The sequence below is a fragment of the Raphanus sativus genome, chromosome 7 (assembly GCF_000801105.2).
Source record: "Raphanus sativus cultivar WK10039 chromosome 7, ASM80110v3, whole genome shotgun sequence".
Taxonomy (NCBI): domain Eukaryota; kingdom Viridiplantae; phylum Streptophyta; class Magnoliopsida; order Brassicales; family Brassicaceae; genus Raphanus; species Raphanus sativus.
Genome location: NC_079517.1, coordinates 2,037,953 through 2,063,141, shown reverse-complemented (window position 1 = coordinate 2,063,141; position 25,189 = coordinate 2,037,953). Strand labels below are relative to the sequence as shown.

Genomic DNA, 25,189 nt, shown 5'->3' with positions numbered 1-25,189 from the left:
GCTCACAACTCAAGTTGAGAGCCCATATTAAATATCTAAAAGCCCACCTAAGTAGGCACCATACGTATATAACTCAAGAGCCCAAAAACACGGTGAGGCAAATTCGGATCCAATCGCGGATCCAGGTCCATTCGAGTAGCTCGAGTCTACGGAACAATCCACTTATTTGTTTCGAAACAAACCCCGATACTTCTGAAATAATTAATTTAAGTCCAAATTTCAGTTGGGGAAAAATCTGTAATTATTTTTAAATTAAGGGACTATAATTGAGATAGACTGAACCCTAATTTCACAAAAAATAAAAAATCTTAGTATTACCCAAATCTGTGTGTGTCCGCAGAGAAGAGAGGAGAGGATCGATCGTAAAGAGCGAAATCGGAGATGGACGCGATGAGAAAGCAGCTGGATGTGCTGATGGGAGCGAACCGAAACGGCGACGTGACGGAGGTGAATCGCAAATACTACGACCGCGATGTTTGCCGTCTCTACCTCTCTGGTCTCTGCCCTCACGAGCTCTTCCAATTGACGGTTAGTTCTATTATTATATTAGATCTTCCATTCACATGGCTTTTGAGTTTCTGCTTCTTCTGTTAGCTGCTTTAGCTCTAGAGGTATCTGATTTAGTACTGCTTAAGTCATCGTTTAGCTCTTTTATGGATATTGAATACTTCAAAGGTTCAATATTTGCAAGTTTTGTTTTACATCTAAGCCTGTGTTAGCTCACTGATTGTTAATTTTTGTTTTGTTATTGATCAGAAAATGGATATGGGGCCTTGCCCAAAGGTGCACTCTTTGCAGCTAAGGAAAGAGTATCCTTTTTTTTTTATTTCTAAAGAGACTTGAGTTTTATTCTTCTTCTTCTTCATATGCGCAAGTCTGTAGCCTTTTGGCTTAAGATGCAGAGGATTTCTTCAGTGGAACTTTTTTTGTTTTGGTTTTTGGCTTTAACTCTTCCTTTAGATATAAAGAAGCAAAGGCGAAAGGTGTTGATAACTACGATAGGGAATTGGAAGACGCGATAGACAGGCTTATTGTTGAGTGTGATAGGAAGATTGGTAGAGCCCTTAAGCGTCTTCAGGAAGAGGATGCAAAAGCTGCCATTGCTATTTCAGTCACTGAAGTTACTCAGGTGATGGTCTAAGTTTCAGTTCGTTGAGATCTTTTTGCATTTTTTTTTTAACTCGGTCTTTCCCTCATTTCATTCTTTTACTGCAGTCACCCGAGATTCTCGAACTATCAAAACAAATCAAAGAGAAGATGAAGGAAGCAGACCTTCATGGTAATATAATTATTTCTTTTCGCGCTGCTTAAGTTTTAGCAAATTTTTGGCTTCTCTTTTTTTTTGCAAATCGATGTTCGGTGGTGTGATGCTCTTGTAATTTCACATAGTTATAAATGCTTGGTCAGGTACTGCTTAGGTTTCTTATGACTAGAACTTCATTGTAGCTCATGCAAATTGAACCTTGTGTTTGCCCTTTGTAGGCATTATAGTTGCATTGGTGTTTCTGTAGACTTCTCTACTATAACTAGAGTAGTCTATCAGCTTGGAAATGTATCGGATATATACTTGATTCCATGAAAAATGTAGTTGATTGGTTTTTATCAGGCCACATGATGCGTATTTACTCATTTTAAGAACTAAATCTGCCACTTAAGATACTCAAGTAGTATGATATGTTTAGGTTTTCATCTTCTGGTAATAAAGCTGAGCCTGTGGTGTTGCTTCTTCACTTTTTAAAATTGTTCTAAATTTGAGTATCAATTTCTTTTATAATTTGCACTAGTGTCTTAGATGCCTAGCTTCAGCTGCTATGGTTTTGGTTGTATAAAATCTTGGATGCTGCTTTAATCTGTAGAAATGATTATGTCATATCGCAGATCTTGAAGGAAAAACGGATATGAAGATTAGGGCTCTTGAGTTAGTTGAAGAGATGAGGACTAAGAGAGCTGACTTACAGGTCTGTGATTACGTGCTTTGCTATTTTGTCGCGTCTGGTCATGTATTAACAGTCAAGTTCTTTGTCTTCTTTCCCTACAGGCTGTGCTGCTGTTGGAGGCCTTTAACAAAGATAGGGCAGCCTTGCCACAGCCCATCCCTGGTCAGCAGCCAGCTGCAGCATTGCCTCCGCCCGATCCTCGTACGCAAGAGATGATCAATGAGAAATTAAAGAAAGCTGAAGAGTTCGGTAAGGGGCTAACCTCTAACTTGCATCTCCTTCGCAATATGTTGTGATTTTGGATCTATAGTTCTTTAAGTGATCACTGCAGTGGTTCAATACTGCCGCATCTCCGCTTTTTCTTTTAGCTTCTTCTTAGGATTTTTACATTCTAACCTTCTTTGCCAACGTTGTGAGTTTCTGTTACTGATCGAAAAATTTACTTGGCCCGTTAACTAATTGCTATGATATATGAATGTACAAAACTGAGCTTGGGAAACATTTGTTACATGCAATTTTGGAAGCCAGTATGTGGTTGTATACCTAAATAAAAAAACGTCTGAACTTTTCAAATGTTAGAAACAGCCAATGTACAGATATAATATCTATATGTTATTTCAGGCGAACAAGGAATGGTTGATGAGGCGCAGAAAGCACTGGAGGAGGCTGAGGCTCTTAAGAAGGTTTGTATTTTTCCGTAATTAGTTTTCTGTTCGACGCTTATCTTCGTGTTACGTCACACCTCATAGGGTGTGGAGCCTTTTATGAATTCTAGTGAGACATGGATCTCTCTTTTGTCTTGTGTTTGGTAAATTGCTTGAATATTTCGGCGTGCTTTCTGTTTCCCCCATTTCAACTGCATATTTTTTTTTCTTGCAAATTTTCAGCTTACTCCTAGACAAGAACCTGTGGTGGATTCAACCAAATACACTGCTGCTGATGTGCGCATTGTAAGTTTGAAAATTCCAATTTTTATCTCCTTTTCTTCGGCATGGTAAATTAGCTTTAATTCATTCCTTGGACAGGCCCTCAAGATTCATTTAGTAGGTCTTCATTTCATAAAGTATTTTAGCCGGATGACTGGTTTAGACTGTTTAAGGGATAGATTTTTACTTTTTTGGGAAAGCTTGCTTGCATGAAGTCTTCCAAATTGTCAAACAGTTATTAGAAATTGCTTCTGAACAGAAGTATACCATGTTCTCGTCCCCGATCTGTGTAGTCTCGGTTCTTTAGTCGGTTTTTTAGTTCGTAGCCTCATTCTCTGTTACTTTTGTTATCTCAGACGGACCAGAAGCTGCGTCTATGTGACATATGCGGAGCATTCTTGAGCGTTTATGACAGGTTAAGTTTGGTTACACAAAAAAGTTTATTGTTTATGGTTCCTTGGGCATTTAAAGAAAAAGCTAGAAATAGATCTTGTGGGTTACAAGTGGCTCATTATTTGACACCGACTGTTGTACCTCCTTTTCACCAGCAGGCTATTTGGGCCCAGTTTTACGAGGATTACTTTTGCAGCTAATGAATGTGCGTTCTTTCTTGATTTATTGTTGCCTGTTAGAGAATAATAATAATAGAGCTTTTAAACTATATATCTTTGGTCATCAATCTGTGATTTGCATTTGGCAATGTCAAAAAATCTTTTGTACTGCCTTTAGTGATCGTCGGTTAGCTGATCATTTCGGAGGGAAGCTTCATCTGGGTTACATGCTGATCCGAGATAAACTAGCAGAGCTTCAGGTAATATACAATACAATTTCTCCACTGTTGGTTTCTCAATGTAGACTGTTTAGTTATATCCTCTTTGTCCTTTTCAGGAGGAAAAGAACAAAGTTCACAAGGAACGGGTCGAAGAGAGGAGGTTAAACTTTCTTTAGCTTTTCAAACACATTCGCGGTTTGCTTCCTTAAATCCTCAACATTTTTTGCTGAAAATCTTACTAATCTCAGATCAAAAGAGAGGAGCAGAGAGCGAGAATCAAGTAAAGACAGAGACAGAGGAGATAGCCGTGACCGTGGAAGAGATATTGACCGTAGGAGTAGAGATCGCGACAGGCACCGTGAGCATGACAGAAACTATAATCAGTCACGTGGCTATGACTCAAGAAGCCGACGCAGCTCGAGGTCCCGGTCTAGGGAAAGAACGAGGGATTCTGATCGCCGCAGGTAGCTTTGATTAAAAAAAAACACACGCATATTATTTTCTGCAATCCGCTTGGTTGTATTTAAACTTGTTTTGTTTAAATCATGTTACAGACGTCATGACCGCTACTAAGACACTATCAGAGAAGGGTGCAACAAGTTTGAGAGGTTTTCAAATGATGCGTTTAGGATCAATCTGGAGTTGCAAACACTTATTTTCGTATGTGTTAAAAAGATAATTTGAGATTGTAAGTTGCTAAGTTTGTAAGAAGGAGTTTCGTTCGGATTTCTTCAAGCTTTTAAAACGTTGTTGACTTCGGAGACTTTCGAGTAGAAAAGATTGTGGTGATTACATGGATACTTTTACTTATATATGTTGGGCAAAGTTGTTTATTCCACTTGTGCTGGTTACCACACATATATAGGTAATATAATTTAATCATTGTTAAAAATAAGCAGGAAAAATTGTTAGACACAGAGTTGCTTAGAATCATGAACTGTCCAACACAAGTGGCTTAGAATTTAAGCTTGATTGTAAATGTTTTAGTATGAATAGTTTGATATATAACTCGTAGAACTATACAGAATAAATAGCAAGGGTTAGATCAACATCAAGTCAGCGTACTATGTACTTCTCTCGGTTTTCTGCGTAGAACTTGTTTTTGTAAAAGCAACTCCAATGGGGTTACTTTAAAGTTCTAAAGAATTGACATATTTAAGATAGATCAAGTTAAAAATACTAAGGAGTCATACATATATACTGCCTATAAGTTCTATCGGGGAAAAAACTATTAGTGTTTTGAAATCATTTCATTTTTCTCATCTTCTTCTCTCAGATTGGTATATTTATTTACGTATCTCTCTATATAACTGATTATTGGTTTTATTTATTTACGTATAGGAAATATGGCCTGAGCCTACATGGCTACATATATTATTCATTTGTAGAAAAAGGGAAGGTCAAATATCATTGGTAACTCAACATCACACTGTTAGCAGAAAGCATCTAAAGTTCTAGCATTGTTGAATGATTTTATTCAAACAATAAGTAACGATCATCGGTCGTTTTAGTTTTGATTAAAGCATCTTATAATAGTGTTATATATATATAGTTTAATGGTTTCTGATAAACGAATCATATTAGGCAATTATTAAGACTTTATTTTAAATTAGATAGAAATGGATGACAGAGCCATAATCTTTGAATCGAAACGAAAGCAAATGCCAATAGAAAAAGGAACCTTGTTTAATAACGCCAATAAAAGAACTTTTAGCACATCATTCCTCTCTACAATAATATATACAGATTACTCCTGTCTTAGTTTAATAAAATTCGAGTTCTGATTAAAGATTACGTTGCAGAACTATTTCATCTCTCATAGAAGAAAAATGATACACAATCCATGAAAATGCATGCACGAACAAGATAATTGTTAAAATAAGACGGACTTTTTCCTTTTTATCATTGATCTATTATTGTTTCTTTTTTTTTTTTCACTTCTGTTCCTTAATATACCTTTTCTTCTACAACATTCTCGTGGAAAATAGTTATAAAATGGACCACTAAAAAAAATCAAGAAGCCTATATATATACATGGAATCTTGAATGCATGTCACGTAACTCTCTTCTCTTCTCTATTAAGAAAGGTTCTTTCTTCTCTCCTTATATATACCCACACACACGCACTCATACACATATACATATATAAACATTTACATATAGAAATATATACAAACCCATTTGATCTATAGTAAATACATAATTTATTTGGTGAAGCTTGAAGAATGGGTGCATTAGATTATATATCTAGCTTTTGTTCATATACATACTCTAATGCTAAAACCAAGCGTAAGCCATTGCAGGTTTGTTCTCCTCATAATATCTATACTACTCTATCTTCTTTTTTTTAACTTTTATCTTTCATCTTCTCTTTGATTTTGTTAACTTCAAAATGATAATATGTTTCGTACGCAGTAAATTCAAATGTCTTAGAACGTGAACATGTATTTTTATCCGTGTCTTTTTCTTAAACATGTTTCTTCAAAACTGCATCAACTTTTTCACTGTATATTATATCGGTACATCATTATACATAGGCGATATACATGATGAATTAACAGTCATAGATAATATTAAACAAAAAACTAACTTATTCTTCAATTGCCTCTTTCAAAGAAAAAAAGAGATGCTTCAATTGCCAGATTACTACTGAACTACATGAGATGAACAAGTTTCTAAATTTAGTTTGATATTTATGACTACATGTTAAATAGTATTTATATTATTACAAACATTTAAATGAATAATGATAATGAATGAATTTTTTTTGTATAGACAGTGGAAATCAAGGTCAAAATGGACTGTGACGGCTGTGAAAGAAGAGTTAGAAACGTGGTTCGTCGCATGAAAGGTTCTTCTTCTCACCACTCTCAGTGTCTTTGAATCAAAACTTTCGCCAATCTCTCTTTTTTCTTTATTGTAGCTGCTTTAATTTCTCTTTTTAAGATTCTTATTCTATCTTAAAATTACATTTTCATGACTTGCCCAAATATATAACTATAATTACTAATCATTTGCTTAGATTTTTGGTCTGAACTGATTAATTATGGTTCAAAAAGTTTGGAATATATCTTTATTTATATAAAAGTCTTCTGAAATCATTTTGTTTAAGTTTTTACTAATTTTGTAAGTTATTTGTAAATATAACAATTCTAATTACTTTAAAAACTTTAAAGCAAGATTCCCCAATCAAACTCTAGTAAAATAAATTGATATGGGAATATATCCCTAAATTTAACTTTTAAAGGGTTGAAAAGGTTTTATTTCAGCTTAGTTTTTTGTTCAAAACACAGATCGACCGATTTAGATAACTGATTACTTTTTTTTCTCATGTTTGGAACCGACCGGTACAGGCGTGAAATCGGTGGAGGTGAACCGGAAACAGAGCCGGATAACGGTGAACGGGCACGTGGATCCAAACAAGGTGTTGAAGAGAGTGAAGAGCACAGGGAAGAAGGCAGAGTTTTGGCCTTACATACCTCAGCATATGGTCTATTACCCTTTCGCGCCTGGCATGTACGACAAACGCGCTCCCACAGGCCACATCCGTAACCCCACACAAGCGTTTCCAGCCGCAAACTCAGCTGGTGAAAACTACGTTTCCCTCTTCAGCGACGACAACGTCCACGCCGCTTGTTCCATCATGTGAAATATGTAAGAAACAGAATATATATAAATATAATCTCTATATTTCTTCTGAGTACGTATAATACAATTTTACTTTTGCCACTAGTCTCATAATACAAAAAGGTCACGTGGAAACTATGTAATAAATTATACAGACAATATTTTCACATTTGGACCTAAGATAATCTATGTTCACTTTTGTGTGTTTAGAACGCAAGAACATGGTAACGCAAACATAAACATAAAGCCAAATTTGGCCGTAGTATTATGATTTATCTATTATGTATGTAAGACCTAGCTCTAAACCTAAAGCTTAATAATACTTTTCCCTTCTGCAAAATATCTTTGTGCTTTGCTCACAAGAAATTTTTTTTTTTTGTTGAGTGTGTTCCTTGAACTCAAAACAATAACTACAAGTCTACAAGCTAAGTAGAATATTAAGAGGTGAATATTGGTAGAGCATAATGGACCAAATAAGCAGCAAAATGCTGTTGAACTTGTCTAATTTCTACTGGACATGAATTGTAACTTTGACAATAATATAATTGAATAAATAAACAAAGAAGAATATTAAGAAGAGACTCAAAAATCAGCATCTTGTGATTTGTTAAGCAAATTGCTTTAATATTTTGTTCAGAATAAAGCTTCAAAATGTAAGAGTGTCAACATTACGAGTTCCAACTTTTTAACACCAAACGAAAAGAGAAAACTTTTGAAGATCAAAAGCTCACAAAGCTGTATTCTTCTCCCCCACAAAAAATGTCCAATATGGACCAAAGCATCTTTAGCTTTTCCTTCAAAGCTTCTTTCTCTTCAGAAGAAGGAATACTAAAAAGGTCCAGAATCACTCCAAAGGCAAGCTGCTTAATCACGGTACCTATTATTACAGGAATTGGCAATCAGGATGAAACAGTCACAAGACTCTTAAAAGTCATTCTTGTTGAAGCTGTTTGATATAGTTGTTGTTGTTGTTGTCTAACCATTCTTTTAACTCTATAATAATCCAATATGAATCAACAAAGCAGCAATAAAATTAATGGAACTGTCAATATGATGAGTGGGATTACATTATCTTCTATTAGTATCTTTTGAACAAAAGCAAGGAGCTTTTACCGCTTCTGAGTTTTCCTTGTTCTATGGAATTAAACTGATCCACTCGTAGAACCAACCTTTTGGCTAAGAAGGATCATAGAGAACAGAGGAGGAGAGACTCTTCTCTGCAAGAACATCTTCTCTCGTCAATAGCCTTTTTGAATGGACTGAAATATTCTTACAACAGTAACTGATTCTCCCGCGCTATCTCAGTCTGTTTTATTAAAAAATTGTATATTTTTGTATTAATCCATCCATTTTCGTTATACGATGACCTGGACTTGATTAAAGTAGTAGGGATTGGTGACGTAGCGACACTTGTCCTGATCATATCAAATATTTTATTTTGTGTCCAATATATTTCACGTACGTGTATACAAATACAAAAGAAAGTGAAAAACAGTAAACATCAATGTGAGCTGTTTTGGACTTCAGCCTCTCCATTTGGGCCAGCAACAGCAATACTCCTATGGGCCAAGACAAGATAGATGCAGGCTCAACTCCAGTTTGACCTTGTACCTAACGTAATGTTAGTCTGATGTTTAGGTTAAGTAAGCATAAAGAAAGACAGCGGATTTACGGTAACGAAAATCAGATCAATCATCGGTAAGCGGAAGTAAGCAAGAAGAAAGAAACAACAATACAAGATAAATAGGTTAGGTTTGAATCTATTTTATCTAAGGATTTTGATGTATTTTTTAGTTTTGGAATTTTTGGTTCTTTGTAAACAAACTAGTATGTAGCTAGTTTCTTTGATCTAGTGAAATTTAAAAACATGAGTTCTCCTATGAATAACTCTTATGAAACGTATCAACCAGAATTCGTTAAATTGATTGTGTCATTACTTTCAGTTTAGTTCTGGATCATACAATAACCTACGATAACTTGAATCCTGACTAAACCTGAGTAATAATCCCTACAATCAAGTAAATCAAACGAGTCGAACGACTCCGGTAATTTTTCACATAAAGTAAATCTTTATTTAGTTATTATTATATATGTCAGAAACTAATCCAGACTTGGATTCGAAACTTTTATATATTACGAAGAAAAGGAGGAAAAACATTTGTTAACCAAAGACAATAGCACAATAACGAAAGGAAGACGAAGTCAAATGGGAATAGATCTTGAGACTTTAGGATAAACAACGGTGGCTGGATGACCCATTATACGGCGACCCTTTCCGTGTTTAAATATATAGACCACCGCACCAACTGGCCATTCGATGATTCCAGTCACCAGAAAAGCTACGAATCCTAACGTCGGTCCCACCACTTTGCACCTACACGGGTTTTGTCTCGTCCCGCACTGAACACACGACGGAAACGCCATAGACAACTTGTTGGTTGGTTGTTTTTCTTTTTGAAGAAATCAAATTCAAAGAAAAGAGTGGTAAGTGATTGTGATTTGTTGAAATGAGTAAAACTAGAGGCGGATCTTTATAGAGACGAATGATATGAATTTTATTATATAATAATGTTTTTATTTCTTCCTTCTTTTCTTTCCACGTAGGGTCGGTTTGTTATTATTTTGAATTATACTACTAGATATTATAATTTTATGTCGGCTGATGATTATTTTATTAGAGCATGTCCAATAGTGAGACTGCCTTAAAAATCCTTAGGATTAGAATATTAATTTTTTTTACTTTTTGAATAGTTAAGGATCTAGTATCAAAAGGTGTGTGCAATGGTGTACTCTACATTAAAATCCTTATCATTATATCATCTCATAGTTTACATCAACTAACCAAAAAACATGAAAATGATCACACCAAATGTCTTATAAGTTTTAGTTTCGATTGGCATACATGATCAACTTTACTTTGGTTATAAATGATCTATACAAGATTGGTTAACGAGAAGCCAAATGTCTTCTTATCCTTCTCCCCCGGTGGGTTTTCAGAATGAACGTAGTCAGTTTATCCCTCACGTCACACACAGAGATATGCCCACAAGCAGCACACTTCAAATTAACCATCTGACTCTTTGTAATAATAATCTCAGTCTCAGGGTTCCCACACCCATAACACTGAACATACCTCTTAATAAAAGCCTCCAGAAGAGAAGCAAGAGTAGACGTGCTATGAGATCCATTCACAAGCGAAGTCCCGGTCTTCTCATCAAACTTGGACTGAGCACAAAGCTGATAACCAAAGTACTTGGTAGTGTAAGAAGCAGGTCTCTCCAAGGCCTTTGCAATGTCGACATTGTTGACAATGTTGGTCTTGATGCCGTTCCCTTTGCCTTCAGTCTTGGTAACCATCATAGGCATCGTGTACCTGTAAAAGGCATCGTTAGTGTTGGAAGCACCAATGTTCTCCATCTTTGGAAGTGGTCAGAGAGTTTGAAGATGCGTTCTTAATTCTGGATGTAGGATATAGTGTTTTCCAAGCAACCAGATAAATAGCAAAAGGGTGATGAATGTATATCTAGAGAAAAACTGCATCACAAGATCAAGAGAGAGAGGCGTGAGTTTGTCTGCTTATATAAGAGATCAGCTTTCCCTTTGTAAATCGAGTGACCCACATAAAACTGTGGCGAAGATCCTTCCCCTTAATCCAAACAAATGAAACATACAAAAACCACAAGTATAAAAGCTCTATGCTATCAAAAGTTCTGGACTTTTAAGCTTCCATTTTTTTCAGAATTCAAACAAAAAAAGGAACAAGCTTTCAAATTGGGTTTATTACCATTTTGTGGAGAGTATGCGGGCGAAGATGAATCACCACTATACCGAGACTTCACAGATCGTTTCACCCTCTCCGTCGGTTTCACGGCAAAGCAAAACCGCCAATTTCAAGGGACGATCCGGCGAATCAACGACGGCATCTGAGATCTGATACGATATACAGTCTTGTCAAGCAGAGAGATGCACAAGAAGAGGATAGCGAAAGGAATGAATGAAGCCATTACAGAGTGCGTCTGTCGTCTTTTCTAATAATCGAACCTCTCCGCATGAATGAGTCGCTCAAAAGTCACTCCACGCAACCAACTCACGATGCCACGTAGATAAGGATCAGCTAGGAAAAATCCTTAATAACGGATTGATCCTTAAGTTATTTAGCTTAAATAATATTATTATAATCTGATTTCCTAGGTTATGCCGCTAAGGACTCTCGACGATGTCCCGTTGCAGATGGTCTTATCTTCTCTATTTTGAAGTTTTAAAAGAGGCGTCGAGATAGTAGACATGTGTCATGAAGAGCACAAAGGTAACTAGAAATGTGGCTTAAAGTTGTTGGAACCGAGTTATAAACCTCTCTTACGTTACACTTTTTATTTTTCCCGTGACTTATATATGATATATAATATCGACTAGGTCCACGTGAGACGAATATGATTGATTTGAGGTATTTTTAACCCTTTCAAGTTTATGCAGAGTGATCTTCATATGGTCTTGTTAATAACTTTTTTTTTTTTGGTAAAATGTTAAGATTTATACCATTTTTTTGTTTTTTCAATGTTGATACAACTTATTAAGAGCAGAAAAGAGAAAATAACAACCAAACTCAAGCAAAACCTCAAGGAGGCCTAATATAAGAAAAATAAAACTACCTAGAAACAAAGCATATATGATATATCCACATATAGATATTTGAGAATCATAACTTTCTTTAGGTGAGCTGTGGTACAACTTTGATTGGAGTTCTTTAGAACAATACCAGCACTGGAGTCGGTCTGAAATGTTTTAACAGTGCACTTACACGGTCTCTAGAGCCACCCCACTCTTTCCACGCACGGGTACCTAACCAACCGTCTCCTCCATGCAGAACCCATCCCCTCTACGTTTCATCTTCTTTTTTAGCAATGAGGGACGAGCATTTTTTAGCAATGAGGGACGAGCATGCCCTCCACTGCTCCACAGACAGCTCCATAGGAGGCCACTCGGAGCTAATGTTTCTTCGCATAAAATAAACACACTATCTAACGTGTAAAGCTTTTTGCATATAATGTTAATAGAACTTATATTTAATTATCAGTTTTTGGTATCATATATAGATAGCAAAAGGGAAATCAGAATAGGCAAAACATATAAACTGATCAGCTACAATTAATTCGTATAAACTTTAGTTAATCCGAGTACTGTAAATCCCCTAGCTAGCTACTTGAATATAATTTCGTGAAAGACCAGGTCACATCCTATTTCAGGTAAAACTAGTTTTAGTTCGGACTATTAGCGTTCAACTGTTGTTTAGTGTTATTCCTCCAAAATTCCTAATTAAGAGCACATCCTCAAACTTTTTTTGTCACTCGAATGCTTATATAATTTAATAACTTTAATTCCTCGACCAAAAGAAAGTCAAACGAAGAAACTTTGAACATCATCAAGACACACGTATTATGGCTGATGCGACGGAGAAAGCCGAGCACGAGCGTATATTCAAGAAATTTGATGCTAATGGTGATGGTAAAATCTCAGCAGCCGAACTGGAAGAAGCTCTTAAGAAACTTGGCTCAGTGACTCACGATGATGTGAAACGTATGATGACTGAAATTGATACTGATGGTGATGGAAAGATAGCGTATCAAGAATTCACCGATTTTGCTGGTCCTAATCGTGGACTTATGAAGGATGTCGCCAAAATTTTCTAAGATAGAACTTGTCATTATCTTTTGTTTGAGTTTGTCTTGTACCTTTTCAATATCAGAGATTTGGTTCTTAGCATTATTAAATTTTCCTTTTTGTTTGTTGCTATTACTTCTTTTTGTAATGAAATTTATTTTATATCCTAAGAGTCCAATGTGATCATTGCGATGAGAGGTGTATGATATTTCTTTTTTTTGTTAATTTTATGGGTATGTTTCGCTAAAACGTTTTTGTTCTAATATCTGTTCATTTAATCACTCAAAGTCGAAGTCCTTCAAGCTAATCTAAGATCTCAGTTTCAGCATAACACATCAGAAAGCATAGTGTTGAGCATAATCTCTCCAAAGATAGAGATGATTAGTTCGGTAAAGCGAAGAAAATGCTCGCTAAAATGGTGCAAGTGAGCATTGTGAAGACTTTGAGACACTTGCGAGAACGTGCGCGTCTCTAGCTCGCAAAAAACCTAGCATGTCTAAGTCACGATCCATGCTTCCTATAGTCCATTCTAAGTAAATAATATATTTGATCTTGATGGTTCAAACAGAAAAATTTAAAAATATAATATTCTATCTACCTTCTTGTTAGATATTACATACTACACGATCGATGATCTCGACGTACATGTTTAGAATTTAAGGGGTTCTATATACAAAATGATAGATATACGATTTGGGATGAGTAATCTATCTTATTAAAACAGAAACATTACAACTTCTTCTAGGTGAATTTTAAAGTTGAACCTTATGTAATTAATGTTATATTAATTTACTTATTGTTAGACATGCCTTTTTATAAATAATTAAATATCAACTATTACCATAGTATTTCACTTCTTACCTTATTATTATACCCACTACGCATATTTCCTTATATTGCATATATTTTACTATAAGCTAGATACATCCACTAGCATATTATACTATAAGATAGATAATTAATAATACATCTACTAACATATAATACTATACGACAGATTACTAATAATGCAATATATTATATGTATTCATTAACTTGCATCGATCAATATTAGCAATACTATAAAGACAACTAACTCTATACTTTGAACCTATAAACCATGATATACTAATTTATAACAAAATGATATTACTGTTACAAATTAGTTTTTATAAAAAAATATTTATAGCAGTAATTTGCTATATAGATAAATTTAATCAAGACCCAAATTTTTTGTTTCCTGTTCAGAAAAAAAGAAACATACAAATATATACTGTTAAGTTAGCCAAAAATCTTCCGAATAAATAATAAATCTCACCAAACCAAAAAAATGAATTAAAAATATAACAAAAGATATTATGTTTGAAATTTAGCTCACTCGGTCGGGTATAAATCTGTTCATTTCAAGTATGAGTTCTTCGAATTCTCAACATTTGGATTTAAGTAGGTATTTGATTTTTTTTGTCCGGGTCGATTTTTTTTGGTTTCGGATCATTCTAATCTTTTTATATTATAAATATAAATAATATATAACATGTATACAAAATATATGAATCAAAAGATAAATCCGCGCATACGCGCGGGTCATGATCTAGTGACTGTTTTAAACGAGTGGTTCTCGGGGTGAATCTAAGCTTGTGATACCTCTGACAAGTAAACATGATTTAAAAACATCGGCATGAATTAGTATATCTTTTTATGGATATGTACATAATACATGTATTTTTAGAGGTACTAAGCTACCGTCTATTAAAAAATTTGATTGCTCCAATAATTGAAGATATATTATTACACATTCTAAGCAAAAACGGCTCACCCATTTGATCAAAAGCTGACAATTCAGACATCAAAAACGAAAAGTAGAGGCCGGACTCCGGCTTTTCAGTAAACTCAAGACTCGAGAGGTTAGCTTCTTCATCTCCCCCTAACATCAGCCTCTATTAAATAACCGAGTCGCTCCAAAGTCCTTGCATGCGTTAGCACATCTTTGAGGGGTGCGATTAAATAACATCAATTCTTCATTTTATTATTGAAGAACAAACACTAGCTCGTGCTTACATGCACACATTTTCCTCGTTCTCGAATCTCCACGACAATTGGGGGCCCAAAGGTAAAAAAAGTACGGAAAATGCGGGAGAAAAATTATAGGCGAAATAGTCATAAAACGAAATTATGGGGTAAGCCACAGTAAAACAAGAACATAAAGGTCACGATTTTGCAAATTTTTTTATTATATGTTTTTAAGTTCTGACAACTTATGTCGTAATCCTCTACCGCCGCCACTCCGCCGCCACGTCACTGACTTTCCACGCCGATGCAGCGATAAGCGGTTTCGTCTGCCACGCAAGCATTAGACTCCCCTCGTTCTCCTCCACTCTATACCCATCTCCGCCGCCGGACAGCGCCAGCAACAAAACTCGCTTGCTTAAACGCGTCCGATCCGAGACTAACCGGGTCAAACCCGGCGGATCCCATCCGTTTCCTCCACTGATCCATCGTCTCGTGCCTCTCCGATCCGATCGGTTCCTTCCGCAGCAACGACGTTCAGGATCTGTCTCCCTAAGTAAGCCTCCGACATGAGACGGTCTCGACTCGGTATCATGACCCCGTCCTCGAGCGAGTCGAACAGGCTCGAGTAGTAGTGGAGCGCCTCGTTGAACCGCTCCAAGAAAACGGCGCCGTTGTGGTTCGCTTCTTGCTCCACCACCGTTACGATGCTCGGTCTAACCGCCTTAACCGTCTCCAACAGCTTTTCGATCGAACCGGGTCGAGCTAAAAGCGGATGGAGCTCGAATACCGAATTAACCACTACAGTCTCTGATTCCGGTCGGGTCTCGAACATTCCGGTTCGAGATCGGTTAAACTCTCTACGGTTAGACCTTTGAACTCGAATTCGACGCCGATGGCTTGAGCCAGCTGAGCTAGCTTCCAACCTAGCTGCTGAAACACCATCACCTCCGACGCCGGTGAGACGGAACGACGGAGAACCGCCGGGACGGAGAGCTAGAGCCTGCATCAACGCCGGCCACTGCATCCCCTGGCCGAGCCCAAAATCGATCACGTGCACGCCACGCGCCGTCGCGGCTGCTTCTAGAATCGCCTGGTTCGCCGTGAAATGCGCGAACTTCAGGTAAGGGCAAGACTCGTAGAAGTGCATCTGGAGAATCTCCTCGAAGGAAGGATCGTCGGCGACGGAGGCGGCGGCGGGGGAGGGAGGGTGGATCCGGTAGATCCTACGAGCGAGCGCTTCGGCGAAGTAGGCGGCGACTTTCCCCATCGCTCCCGCCTGAGAAGCCGCGAGCGATGCCACGCGTTTCACGAGCGCGTCGGCGAGGATCGGATTCTCCTGCTGGACCGCCTCGGCGCATGCCACCAGGGCCTGGACGAGCCTGACTCCGGTCTCCTGCGAGTAGTTGACGCCGAGCATCACCGCGGGACGAGTTGACTCGCTGCTCAGCGAGTCGCACCAGGGACCGAGTCGTCGGATCCTCTTGTTGTTGTTGGTGGTGGTGGTGGTGCTGCAGCACTCGTCGTCCTCTGATCTCGGGTTGTACATCAGGGTCGGGTTGAGATCCGGAGAAGGCAGGTAGTAGTTAAGCTCGGAGAGCATGGTCTCGGCCCAGCTGGAGAGATCAGAGGGATTGTAATGAACGGTGTCGTTTAATGCGTTAGAGACAAGAACGTCATCGCTGGACAGAACCACTTCGAGCTGCTCAAGCTTCTGTGCAACGTCCGCCATGTCGGAAGATCGAACTTTGTACCCTATAGCAGACAGAAACTCGTCCATGTTGTCGTCTTCTAGCTTCTTGCCCATTGAATGAGCTTCTTCTAGAGAAGTTTCTTGATGGCTTCTCTTCATAATCAAGAATGGTTTTTTTCCTTTGGTCGGTTGGTTTGTGGTTATTGGTATGGAATGAAATTATTGGTGTTAGAATTAGTAAACAAAAGTGTGGAAACAAAGGAGAAACAGAGGAGAAGAATTTAAACACGAGAGAGGAAGAGAGAGAGGTCCAATGAGGGCAGTGAGGGACCTGGAGAGTGTGCAAGTAAAGAGATAAGGAACAGAGACAGGCCACATTATACTTAAGCCATGTGTTGCTCTTCTTCTTCTTTCATAATTCCAAGATATTTTTTTTCATAATAATTTACTAGATTTTGACCCGCGCTTCGAAAGCGCGGATATTATTTTTTACTTTTTTGAAATATATTATTTGTTTGTAATTATTGAACATATTTATTTTAGTAAAATTTTCTTTATAATAAATTTGACACACATAGTGTCTCTGGTAAACTATGTGTTTCTCTCACTTTGTTTTATTCCCTCTCCAATCAACATATCGAAGCGCGGATATTATTTTTTACTTTTATGAAATATATTATTTGTTGTAATTATTGAATGTATTTATCTTAGTAAAAATTTCCTTATAATAAATTTGACATATAGAGTGTCTCTGGTAAACTATGTATTTATCTGGTTTTATTTTATTCCTTCTCCAATCAACATATTTATTTGGCTTGTTATTTAAATAAATGATTTTAGAACGCAACTGTTTACTTTGATATTTTGTTTAAACAATGTGACATATTTCTGTATTAATTGTGTTCAATTAAATATTTACATTGTAATTTAAATTTGTATACAAATCAACATATTTGTGTAGTTTGTTATTAAAAAAATGATTTGAATCCAAATGTAAGTACTCTTATAGTGATTTTTTCAGTTCATATAATTTTTAAAATATATTTATTTCAACTGAACCAATTAATATTTTGTTAAATTGGCCCGTGAAATATATTTTTATACATCGATATTCAAAAGATCTGGTAACTAACGATACTCAAAAGATCTGGACCGAATCAGGTTATATGGTTATTTTTGTTACAAATATCCGAACCCGTTTTAGATACATTGGTTATTTAGATATTTTTAGGTTTCTATACATCAGAACCGAATTCATCCAGATCTAGAATGATCCAACTCAAAATCCACACATAAGTTTTATAATATTCAAGCGGGACTTGTTTACCAAAAAAAAAGGATACCCGAAAAGAACAACATGTACCTAAATAGACAGATAATGTTCATGTCTAAATGATTATATAAATTAATAAAAAACTGTTTTATGTGTTTTGCTAAATTAAGTGAAATAGAAAGAGTTTTTTTATCAAGTAAAATAATTATATGGAGTGGAAAATTAAGTGACAATAAATGTAGGACATTTTAAGTATTTTTGATTTAAGTTATTATTTTATTCACAAAACATATTTTTGAACTATGTTTTTGGGTACGTAATTTTCCACCGATTGTAACTAAAATAAAAATATTTTAGTAAAATAAAATAAACCAAATGTTTAATCATATGTAAAACCTAATTATTTAGCATTTTTGATTTTATAATTAGCACAAAGTTAATATTGATTAACTAATAAATAAAAATATGCACTATTATTATTATGGTAATATAATTAATGATGTAATTTATTATTAAGGTAATATAATTAATTAAATTGTTAAATTAAGTGAAATATGGAAACACAATTAATATATACTACTATTCAAGTTTCCAAACACTCCATTTTTTATAGCTATAACCAACACACCAAATTTTTTTATTAATCTTATCCAAGTATCCAAACGCACCGAATTTGTACTTCACCTTTAATAAGATAGATGCTATTATTATCATCTCTTTATGCTTTTTTGAATTTTTGATCCAAGTTACAAAAAATTCGTCGCTCGATGCTCTATTCTTATGATTATCTTTTTGTTTAATGGTTCAATGGACTGTCACAGTCTATTAAACTATTTTTTACTTTCCACTAGATGTTGAATTTAAAGTTTCCAAAAATATTTAAATTAGTGCACAACGAGATATTTATTTAATCATCTCAATAAACAGTACTCGAAATTAAAATATGCTGATTAGTCACAGCTGAAGAAATTGAGCAAATTAGTAAATTTCCAAATTAGTTTGCCTAGCTAGTTTCCAATTATATTGTTTAAATAGGTGTGATATACTAATGGAAGTCTTACTACATCATGATAATAAACATGACAGTTGACAAAAAAAAACATGACATAAGTGTGTAATTTTATTATTTTATTTAACAGCATTTTTAGTATTTTCAATAAATTCAGATTAGATTACAGATTCCAAAGGAAGTACAGCTCAGAGTATTTGAGTTTGTGAGACAACGTGACCAACCTCACGGACGACATGTGGCGGCAGACGTAGCATACTAGACGTCCACAACATTACGTTACTTTCGTTTTTTTTATTCAAAACTGCAGTTTATATATGACTATACCATGACATACATCATCAACATGCAAATCACATGAGTGCTTGAAACGAAAAAGACTTCTTTATATAATTGTTGAAATATCAATCGCCTGTATAATGAAATGCATACCGCATATAATTCAATTGGTTATAAGTTTATAACATTTAGATTCCTCAACTTTGAATCAATTTCATAAAAAATAAAAAAAAATCATAGTTATTACATTTGATGAAGGTTCACAAGTTACTTTGCCGAAGTTCCAGGCTATGATCCACTGTTTTATCCTCTTTTCTTAGAATAGATATATAATCCGAATGTTTAACATAAATAATTATCCAAAATGTGTGGTAAGAAGATATTTATCCACAATGTTCCGTAATAATCTCAAAAGAACTTTGATCATCAAACTAAAACCCTGATATATATTAGTCATTTCTCTTTAAAAATAACTCAACAAATCCCCTAATATTATGACAAAACCTTCGATTTCATTCTATATATATATACACATATATACTAGATGGTCTTGCTCAAACAAATTCACTAATAGATTAACATGGCAAACATAATCTTTCACTTAACTTTCCTTTTGTCCTTGCTATTGTCATCAATATCCCTAACCCTAGCAACAGATTATCCACTCTACACAAAGTCACGATGGATAGTCAACAAGAGAGGCCACCGCGTGAAGCTAGCATGCGCGAATTGGCCTTCACACCTTAAGCCAGTGGTGGCCGAGGGGCTGAGCAGCCAGCCAATGGATTCAATATCGAAGAAGATAAAAGAAATGGGCTTCAACTGTGTTAGGCTCACTTGGCCACTTGAGCTAATGATTAATGACACCCTAGCCTTTAATGTTACCGTTAAACAATCATTTGAGAGATATGGGTTGGATCATGAGCTTCAAGGGATTTACACTCACAATCCATCCATTATCAATACTCCTCTTATCAATGTATTCCAGGCAAGTATACATAATTAATCGTGTGATTCATATGCAAAACAGTGTTTTCCTGATTCTTGTTTTAACTAATACAGTATGTTATAACTTCTAACGCAACACTTTTCTTAGGCCGTCGTGTATAGTCTAGGGAGAAACGATGTGATGGTGATACTTGATAACCACAAGACCGTGCCGGGTTGGTGTTGCAGCAACGATGACCCGGACGCGTTCTTTGGCGACCCAAAATTCGATCCGGATCTATGGATGCTGGGTCTTAAGAAGATGGCCACAGTTTTTATGAACGTGAATAACGTTGTTGGTATGAGCTTGCGGAATGAACTTAGAGGTTATAATCATACTGCAAAAGATTGGTACACGTACGTGATAAATTCCTTTTTTTCTCTATCATAATGCCCATGTGAAGCTTAAAGACCAAGGAAATTATGCACGTTAATTAGATCATCACTGATTTTATTCCCTTGTGCTATAAATAATTAAATCCCCAAAAATTATTTAGTACAACTGCCTCTATAAAAGAATAACCATATGTATAAATATTATATTGATCGGTTGATATGGGAATCCAAGGTTCATAGATTAAACAGCAAGAATCATGGCAGAGAAAGAATTTATTAATTTACATAATGTTTAAATTATTAGTTGGGGAAAAGAATTATTAATATGGCAATTGGAAATGATATTTTCCTTTTTGCATGTACCTTAGGTATCATAGATTAAACAACAAGAATCAATGCAGATAAATAATTTATTAATTCACATGATTTTGTTGATTTTAACACATTTTCTGATATTATTGTCTAAATTAGTAATATGGGAATTGGAAATGATATTTTCACATGGTAGGTACATGCAAAAAGGAGCAGAAGCAGTGCATGCATCAAACCCTAACGTTCTGGTCATACTCTCCGGGCTTGACTTCGACGCTGACCTAACTTTCTTAAAAGATCGTCCAGTGAATCTTAGCTTTAAGAAAAAACTTGTTTTGGAGCTTCATTGGTATGCTTTTACCAATGGCACAGGTCAATGGAAATCACACAATGTTAACGATTTTTGCAGCCAAATCTTCGCTAAGGAGCATCGTACCGGAGGTTTCCTTCTCGATCAAGGCTTTCCTTTGTTCTTGAGCGAGTTCGGAACCGATCAAAGAGGTGGTGATTTTGAAGGAAATAGGTATATGGTTTAGTATTGATTTCACATTATGAAAAAGGAACAAAAGGGTCAATTGTTATTTTTGCGTTGACGTGCACTTTGTGTATATAGTTTCCAAAGAAACCCATGATTTCATACATTTTTTAACATTTTGTTTTTTTTTTTGTAAATGAAACGTATAGATTGGTGTCTTGAAATATTTTATCCAACGTGACATTAGGTACATGAGTTGTATGCTGGCATGGGCGGCCGAGAAAGATATCGATTGGGCAGTTTGGGCGCTTACGGGAGTTTATTATTTCCGTGAAGGCAAACGTGGTATAGTTGAAGCTTACGGTATGCTAGATGCAAATTGGCACCATGTTCATAACCATACTTATCTCCAGAGGCTCTCGGTTATTCAACCACCACATAAAGGTATAGACCAATCTTGTTTTGCAGCTTGTAAATTAACCTAGCTTATCATCATGGATGTATAATGATACAAGTTTGAGAAACTAATTAAACTGTAACAGGACCCGGTATAAAGCACAATCATCACAATAAAATATTTCATCCGTTAACCGGACTATGTCTAGTAAGAAAATCACCGTGCTATGAGTCAGAGCTCACGTTGGGTCCATGCACAAAGGGAGAACCGTGGAGTTATTCTCATGGAGACATGCTTGAAATCAAAGGAGGTCACAAATCTTGTGTAGAAGGCGAAACATCAGTTGGGAGAAGCGTGAAACTCGGCAAGAAGTGCACAAAGATTAAGCGAATATCGGCCACAAAAATGCATTTGTCGTTCAAGAATAAGGATGGTTTGTTGGTATGCTTAGACGTGGATTCGGATAACAATGTTGTTGCTAACCAATGCAAGTGTTTGACTGGAGATATTAGTTGTGAACCTGCAAGCCAATGGTTTAAAATCTTCTGAGGTGTATTTATTGATTTTAGTTATGAGAATAAACAAAAGTTCATAGAATAACTTAGGATTACTGGATTGTCTGTGTGTGTGTGTGTTTTTTCTGGTTCGAGAAGACAATCCAAAGCTTTTGTATTCTTGACGTTTGTAGTTCGGTGGAATGAGAAATAGTATATTATTTCCTAGAAGGATAATAAGTTTAACCAATTGTTATATTATTGTGATTCGTCATGAAAATTTGAGGCTATAGATAGTTTAATAAAAGAATAATATTTTTTTTTACAAATTTAACAATTTTTCGTATTTTTTTGGAAATCATAGGCAAATATTTCATTAGCCTATGCATATGATCAAAACTCATGTATTTAGAATCATTTAGCTTCGTGCCAGTGAAAGCTTGATAATATAAACACCAGTGGTAGTGGTAGTACACAGCTGGTCTTGACTTAAAAGAGAGTGAGGTTTTGTCCATAGCAAATTAAACAGTGGACAGAAGGAGCACATGTGGGGTGTGACAGGGAAACTGGCCAAAGAAGATGATTCACTGATGAGAAATCTACACCGGCTATCTCCCCGCTCTGGAAAGTGGTAAAAAAAAATTTAAATCGTACACGTCTTTGAGGGTTCACGTAACAAAAATACAATTTTACTATTACAATCATCCATAACAAAAACAAAACAATTCATACATACATAACAAATCCACATTAGTACATAATCTGACGTTGTCCAAAAAAAAGGGTACATAATCTTTACCTACTACAAGCTTTAGAACCTGAAGCTCTTCTTACACCTTTGACAAGGTTCGCTTATTAGATAACAAGCCACTCCATCTCCATGAAAATGAAGAACTCTATTCCTCTCAGGACACTTTTTAATAAAATTTTAACACACATCTAATTTAAGCTTACATCAACATTAAAACCGAATAATGCTTACTTGGCTTTGAGCCTGACCATCCCGGTATGTATAAGCATATCTTCAATCTAGTTGTCTCAATTATAACTTCTTCTACAACAACTTCAAACTTATGAGACTCCCTCCAGACAATGTCTCCACATTGGTCACTCACTTAGCGGCTGTTCAAATCGAACTCCCCTGCTTCACGCCAGTTCTCTTGCTCACCCGTCTCTCCGTTCTCATTCTCCTCATCATTCAAGAAATCTTCCGAAGGCTCCTTCTCCTCTCTCTGACTACTGTTTCCCCACCCATTCATCATCTCATCAGGGTTCATGCCACGTCCCTGCTCTCCCATCTCGTGACTCAGCTGAATATTACTCCCCTGATTCCCAACCGCGTTAGCCCTCAACGGGTTACGTGCCATTATCTCGGCATGTGACTGCGACTGTCCAGCCTGAGCCAAAGCCGCCATACGCAGCTTAGCCTCCTGAGCCTCCCTGCCAGCCTTCTCCCTATCCATCTCCGCTTTCAGCTCGAGCAACGCCTTCCTCTCCTCTTGCAGCAGAGCCTGCTCCACCATAAGCCTTTCCTCGGATCTGAACTCTCCCATCGCTCGCTTCCGAGTGATTATGTTGAAAGCAAGGGCTTGTTTCTCAAAGGTTGCGGTGAACTCGGCGACTTTGGCGGCGATGTTGTTGTCCCACTGCTGAGAGCGGGAAAGGGCCTGGCCTGTTGGGTCTGAATCAAGGATTCTATCGTCCTCTTCTGCTTCGTAGTCTGCTACGACGTGATAAGGCAATAACCTGCATAGGACACGTATGAGGTGTGTTCATAACAAACCATATACAGAAGGTAAACAAATCTATTTAATAAAACCAATAATATTGTAAATTTTTTTAGCATAAATATAAAAGTCAGGGAATAATTATCAGTATCAGAAGCAAGTGGTTATACTAAAATAGGAAACTTTCACATTCTTGTAATTCTAAACCAAATTAAACTCAGAAAGAGATTGAAGTTTCGCAGGAACACCAAAAGAAGCAGGATCTATTGGATCTAACACAAATAATGATCAATCAAAGGCTAATATATATCAATCACCATAATACTAAACACGAACTAAAGAAGAACATACAAATTGCATATAGGGTCAATAAGTAAGTCATTACAACAGATCACTGTTTCATTCCAAAAATCACAGACACATATGCATATATCAATTAAGTAATTTTTTGACTACACCATAGATTGAACGGGCGAGATTCTCTAACCGATTCTATCAAAGGAAATATCTCAAAAAAAAAAAAAAAAGATTAAGTAAGAACTGATGCGAAACAAACCTTTCGCAAGCGTCTTCGAGGGAAGAGAAAGGTCGTTTGAAATCAGGGTGGCAGACACGCCACGCGTCCTGATACGCGAATTGAAGCTCGATGTGATTCAACGGACGCATCAATTTCTGCTGCTGCTGTTGTTGTTGTTGTTGCATCATCTGCTGACTCGCTGCAACCTGTTGTTGCTGCTGTTGCTGCTGCTGCTGCTGAAGATTCGGTGTAGGCTGTCCCAAGCTAGGGCTTGGATTAGGGTTCTGCTGCTGAGGGGGGACAATTGGTCGGGTTTGGATTGAGCCTGGAGGTCGCAGATGGACGTCGATGTTGGAAGGGAATCTAGACATGGCGGCTTGTTGTTGTTGCTGTTTCTGCAACTGCTGTAATAGAAGCATCTGTTGCTGTCTCTGTTGTAACTGGTGTTGATAGAGGAGCTGCTGTTGCTGTTGCTGTTGTTGTTGCTGCTGCTGCTGTTGTTGCTGGGGATGATTCCCTACCAATGGCTTCGTCTCCTCCATCTCTTCCTCCGTTATTTCGGGATCTCTAGGTTATTTTGGGAAAGTTAGTCATGGTGTGATTTAGGCAAGAGGAGAAAAGATACGTGGGCTTTTTATGGGCTCATTTTGGTATCTAAAGGCCTAATATTTATAGCTCAATTACTCAGTCTTAACCCAATTGATAATCATGTTGAACCGAGAATGTTTTTTTTTTTTTTTTTTTCGGCTTCCCATCTACTTTAGATCAAGTGGTGGTTAGACGT

General features: G+C 36.5%; 8 protein-coding genes across 10 annotated transcripts; 4 read left to right on the top strand and 4 right to left on the bottom strand.

Moving 5' to 3' along the window:
• The first annotated feature begins 302 nt into the window (after positions 1-302).
• LOC108814358 (uncharacterized) lies at positions 303-4,473 on the top strand. The gene is made up of 13 exons (XM_018586913.2): positions 303-528; positions 757-809; positions 961-1,129; positions 1,216-1,279; positions 1,879-1,958; positions 2,039-2,186; positions 2,559-2,620; positions 2,825-2,887; positions 3,220-3,278; positions 3,593-3,674; positions 3,752-3,795; positions 3,884-4,099; positions 4,190-4,473. The coding sequence occupies exons 1-13, from the start codon at positions 382-384 to the stop codon at positions 4,206-4,208; spliced, it is 1,206 nt and encodes a 401-aa protein (XP_018442415.1). The 5' UTR covers positions 303-381; the 3' UTR covers positions 4,209-4,473.
• Positions 4,474-5,732: 1,259 nt separating this feature from the next.
• Positions 5,733-7,474, top strand: LOC108814612 (heavy metal-associated isoprenylated plant protein 21). 2 transcript variants are annotated; one of them, XM_018587220.2, is made up of 3 exons: positions 5,733-5,938; positions 6,411-6,486; positions 6,989-7,474. In XM_018587220.2, the coding sequence occupies exons 1-3, from the start codon at positions 5,861-5,863 to the stop codon at positions 7,282-7,284; spliced, it is 450 nt and encodes a 149-aa protein (XP_018442722.1). In that variant the 5' UTR covers positions 5,733-5,860; the 3' UTR covers positions 7,285-7,474. The 2 variants fall into 2 exon arrangements, with proteins under 2 accessions (XP_018442722.1, XP_056846177.1); XM_056990197.1 differs by having other exon boundaries at positions 5,790-5,938; positions 6,415-6,486.
• A 1,899-nt stretch (positions 7,475-9,373) lies between these two features.
• LOC108830038 (uncharacterized) lies at positions 9,374-9,795 on the bottom strand. Its single transcript, XM_018603648.2, has one exon. It carries the CDS (start codon positions 9,684-9,686, stop codon positions 9,465-9,467), a length of 222 nt encoding a protein of 73 aa, XP_018459150.1. The 5' UTR covers positions 9,687-9,795; the 3' UTR covers positions 9,374-9,464.
• Positions 9,796-10,048: 253 nt separating this feature from the next.
• Positions 10,049-11,169, bottom strand: LOC130497572 (probable eukaryotic translation initiation factor 5-2). Of its 2 annotated transcripts, none has more exons than XM_056990482.1 (2): positions 11,047-11,169; positions 10,049-10,796 (listed from the first exon to the last, which is right to left on the bottom strand). In XM_056990482.1, the coding sequence occupies exon 2, from the start codon at positions 10,677-10,679 to the stop codon at positions 10,209-10,211; it is 471 nt and encodes a 156-aa protein (XP_056846462.1). In that variant the 5' UTR covers positions 10,680-10,796; positions 11,047-11,169; the 3' UTR covers positions 10,049-10,208. The 2 variants fall into 2 exon arrangements, with proteins under 2 accessions (XP_056846462.1, XP_056846463.1); XM_056990483.1 differs by having other exon boundaries at positions 10,049-10,635; positions 11,047-11,158.
• Positions 11,170-12,697: 1,528 nt separating this feature from the next.
• On the top strand, positions 12,698-13,113 carry LOC108816771 (probable calcium-binding protein CML29). The gene has a single exon (XM_018589337.2). It carries the CDS (start codon positions 12,698-12,700, stop codon positions 12,947-12,949), a length of 252 nt encoding a protein of 83 aa, XP_018444839.1. The 3' UTR covers positions 12,950-13,113.
• Positions 13,114-15,019: 1,906 nt separating this feature from the next.
• On the bottom strand, positions 15,020-17,000 carry LOC108814113 (DELLA protein RGL3). Its single transcript, XM_018586608.2, is given in 5 exon segments — positions 15,020-15,313; positions 15,315-15,410; positions 15,412-15,746; positions 15,749-15,846; positions 15,848-17,000. Coding segments are annotated over 5 exon segments (1,584 nt in total). The 5' UTR covers positions 16,759-17,000; the 3' UTR covers positions 15,020-15,169.
• Positions 17,001-19,735: 2,735 nt separating this feature from the next.
• LOC108830042 (glycosyl hydrolase 5 family protein) lies at positions 19,736-22,357 on the top strand. The gene is made up of 5 exons (XM_018603651.2): positions 19,736-20,148; positions 20,257-20,504; positions 20,992-21,318; positions 21,518-21,714; positions 21,813-22,357. Exons 1-5 carry the CDS (start codon positions 19,741-19,743, stop codon positions 22,214-22,216), a joined length of 1,584 nt encoding a protein of 527 aa, XP_018459153.2. The 5' UTR covers positions 19,736-19,740; the 3' UTR covers positions 22,217-22,357.
• A 477-nt stretch (positions 22,358-22,834) lies between these two features.
• LOC108814436 (uncharacterized) lies at positions 22,835-24,992 on the bottom strand. Its single transcript, XM_018587007.2, has 2 exons — positions 24,445-24,992; positions 22,835-23,907 (listed from the first exon to the last, which is right to left on the bottom strand). The coding sequence occupies exons 1-2, from the start codon at positions 24,945-24,947 to the stop codon at positions 23,277-23,279; spliced, it is 1,134 nt and encodes a 377-aa protein (XP_018442509.1). The 5' UTR covers positions 24,948-24,992; the 3' UTR covers positions 22,835-23,276.
• Positions 24,993-25,189: the final 197 nt, after the last annotated feature.

What these genes read in the sequence shown, in the direction of transcription:
- LOC108814358 (XM_018586913.2), top strand. Translation starts at nt 382, where the DNA reads ATGGACGCGATGAGAAAGCAGCTGGATGTGCTGATGGGAGCGAACCGA. An exon ending in CAGTCACTGAAGTTACTCAG is followed by an intron (nt 1,130 to 1,215) that starts GTGATGGTCTAA and finishes CTTTTACTGCAG; the next exon opens with TCACCCGAGATTCTCGAACT. An exon ending in CTAAGAGAGCTGACTTACAG is followed by an intron (nt 1,959 to 2,038) that starts GTCTGTGATTAC and finishes CTTTCCCTACAG; the next exon opens with GCTGTGCTGCTGTTGGAGGC.
- LOC108814436 (XM_018587007.2), bottom strand. Translation starts at nt 24,947, where the DNA reads ATGGAGGAGACGAAGCCATTGGTAGGGAATCATCCCCAGCAACAACAG. An exon ending in CTCGAAGACGCTTGCGAAAG is followed by an intron (nt 23,908 to 24,444) that starts GTTTGTTTCGCA and finishes TGTCCTATGCAG; the next exon opens with GTTATTGCCTTATCACGTCG.
- LOC108830042 (XM_018603651.2), top strand. Translation starts at nt 19,741, where the DNA reads ATGGCAAACATAATCTTTCACTTAACTTTCCTTTTGTCCTTGCTATTG. An exon ending in ACTGCAAAAGATTGGTACAC is followed by an intron (nt 20,505 to 20,991) that starts GTACGTGATAAA and finishes TTCACATGGTAG; the next exon opens with GTACATGCAAAAAGGAGCAG. An exon ending in GGTGATTTTGAAGGAAATAG is followed by an intron (nt 21,319 to 21,517) that starts GTATATGGTTTA and finishes ACGTGACATTAG; the next exon opens with GTACATGAGTTGTATGCTGG.
- LOC130497572 (XM_056990482.1), bottom strand. Translation starts at nt 10,679, where the DNA reads ATGGAGAACATTGGTGCTTCCAACACTAACGATGCCTTTTACAGGTAC.
- LOC108816771 (XM_018589337.2), top strand. Translation starts at nt 12,698, where the DNA reads ATGGCTGATGCGACGGAGAAAGCCGAGCACGAGCGTATATTCAAGAAA.
- LOC108830038 (XM_018603648.2), bottom strand. Translation starts at nt 9,686, where the DNA reads ATGGCGTTTCCGTCGTGTGTTCAGTGCGGGACGAGACAAAACCCGTGT.
- LOC108814612 (XM_018587220.2), top strand. Translation starts at nt 5,861, where the DNA reads ATGGGTGCATTAGATTATATATCTAGCTTTTGTTCATATACATACTCT. An exon ending in CCAAGCGTAAGCCATTGCAG is followed by an intron (nt 5,939 to 6,410) that starts GTTTGTTCTCCT and finishes TTTTTTGTATAG; the next exon opens with ACAGTGGAAATCAAGGTCAA. An exon ending in CGTGGTTCGTCGCATGAAAG is followed by an intron (nt 6,487 to 6,988) that starts GTTCTTCTTCTC and finishes CGACCGGTACAG; the next exon opens with GCGTGAAATCGGTGGAGGTG.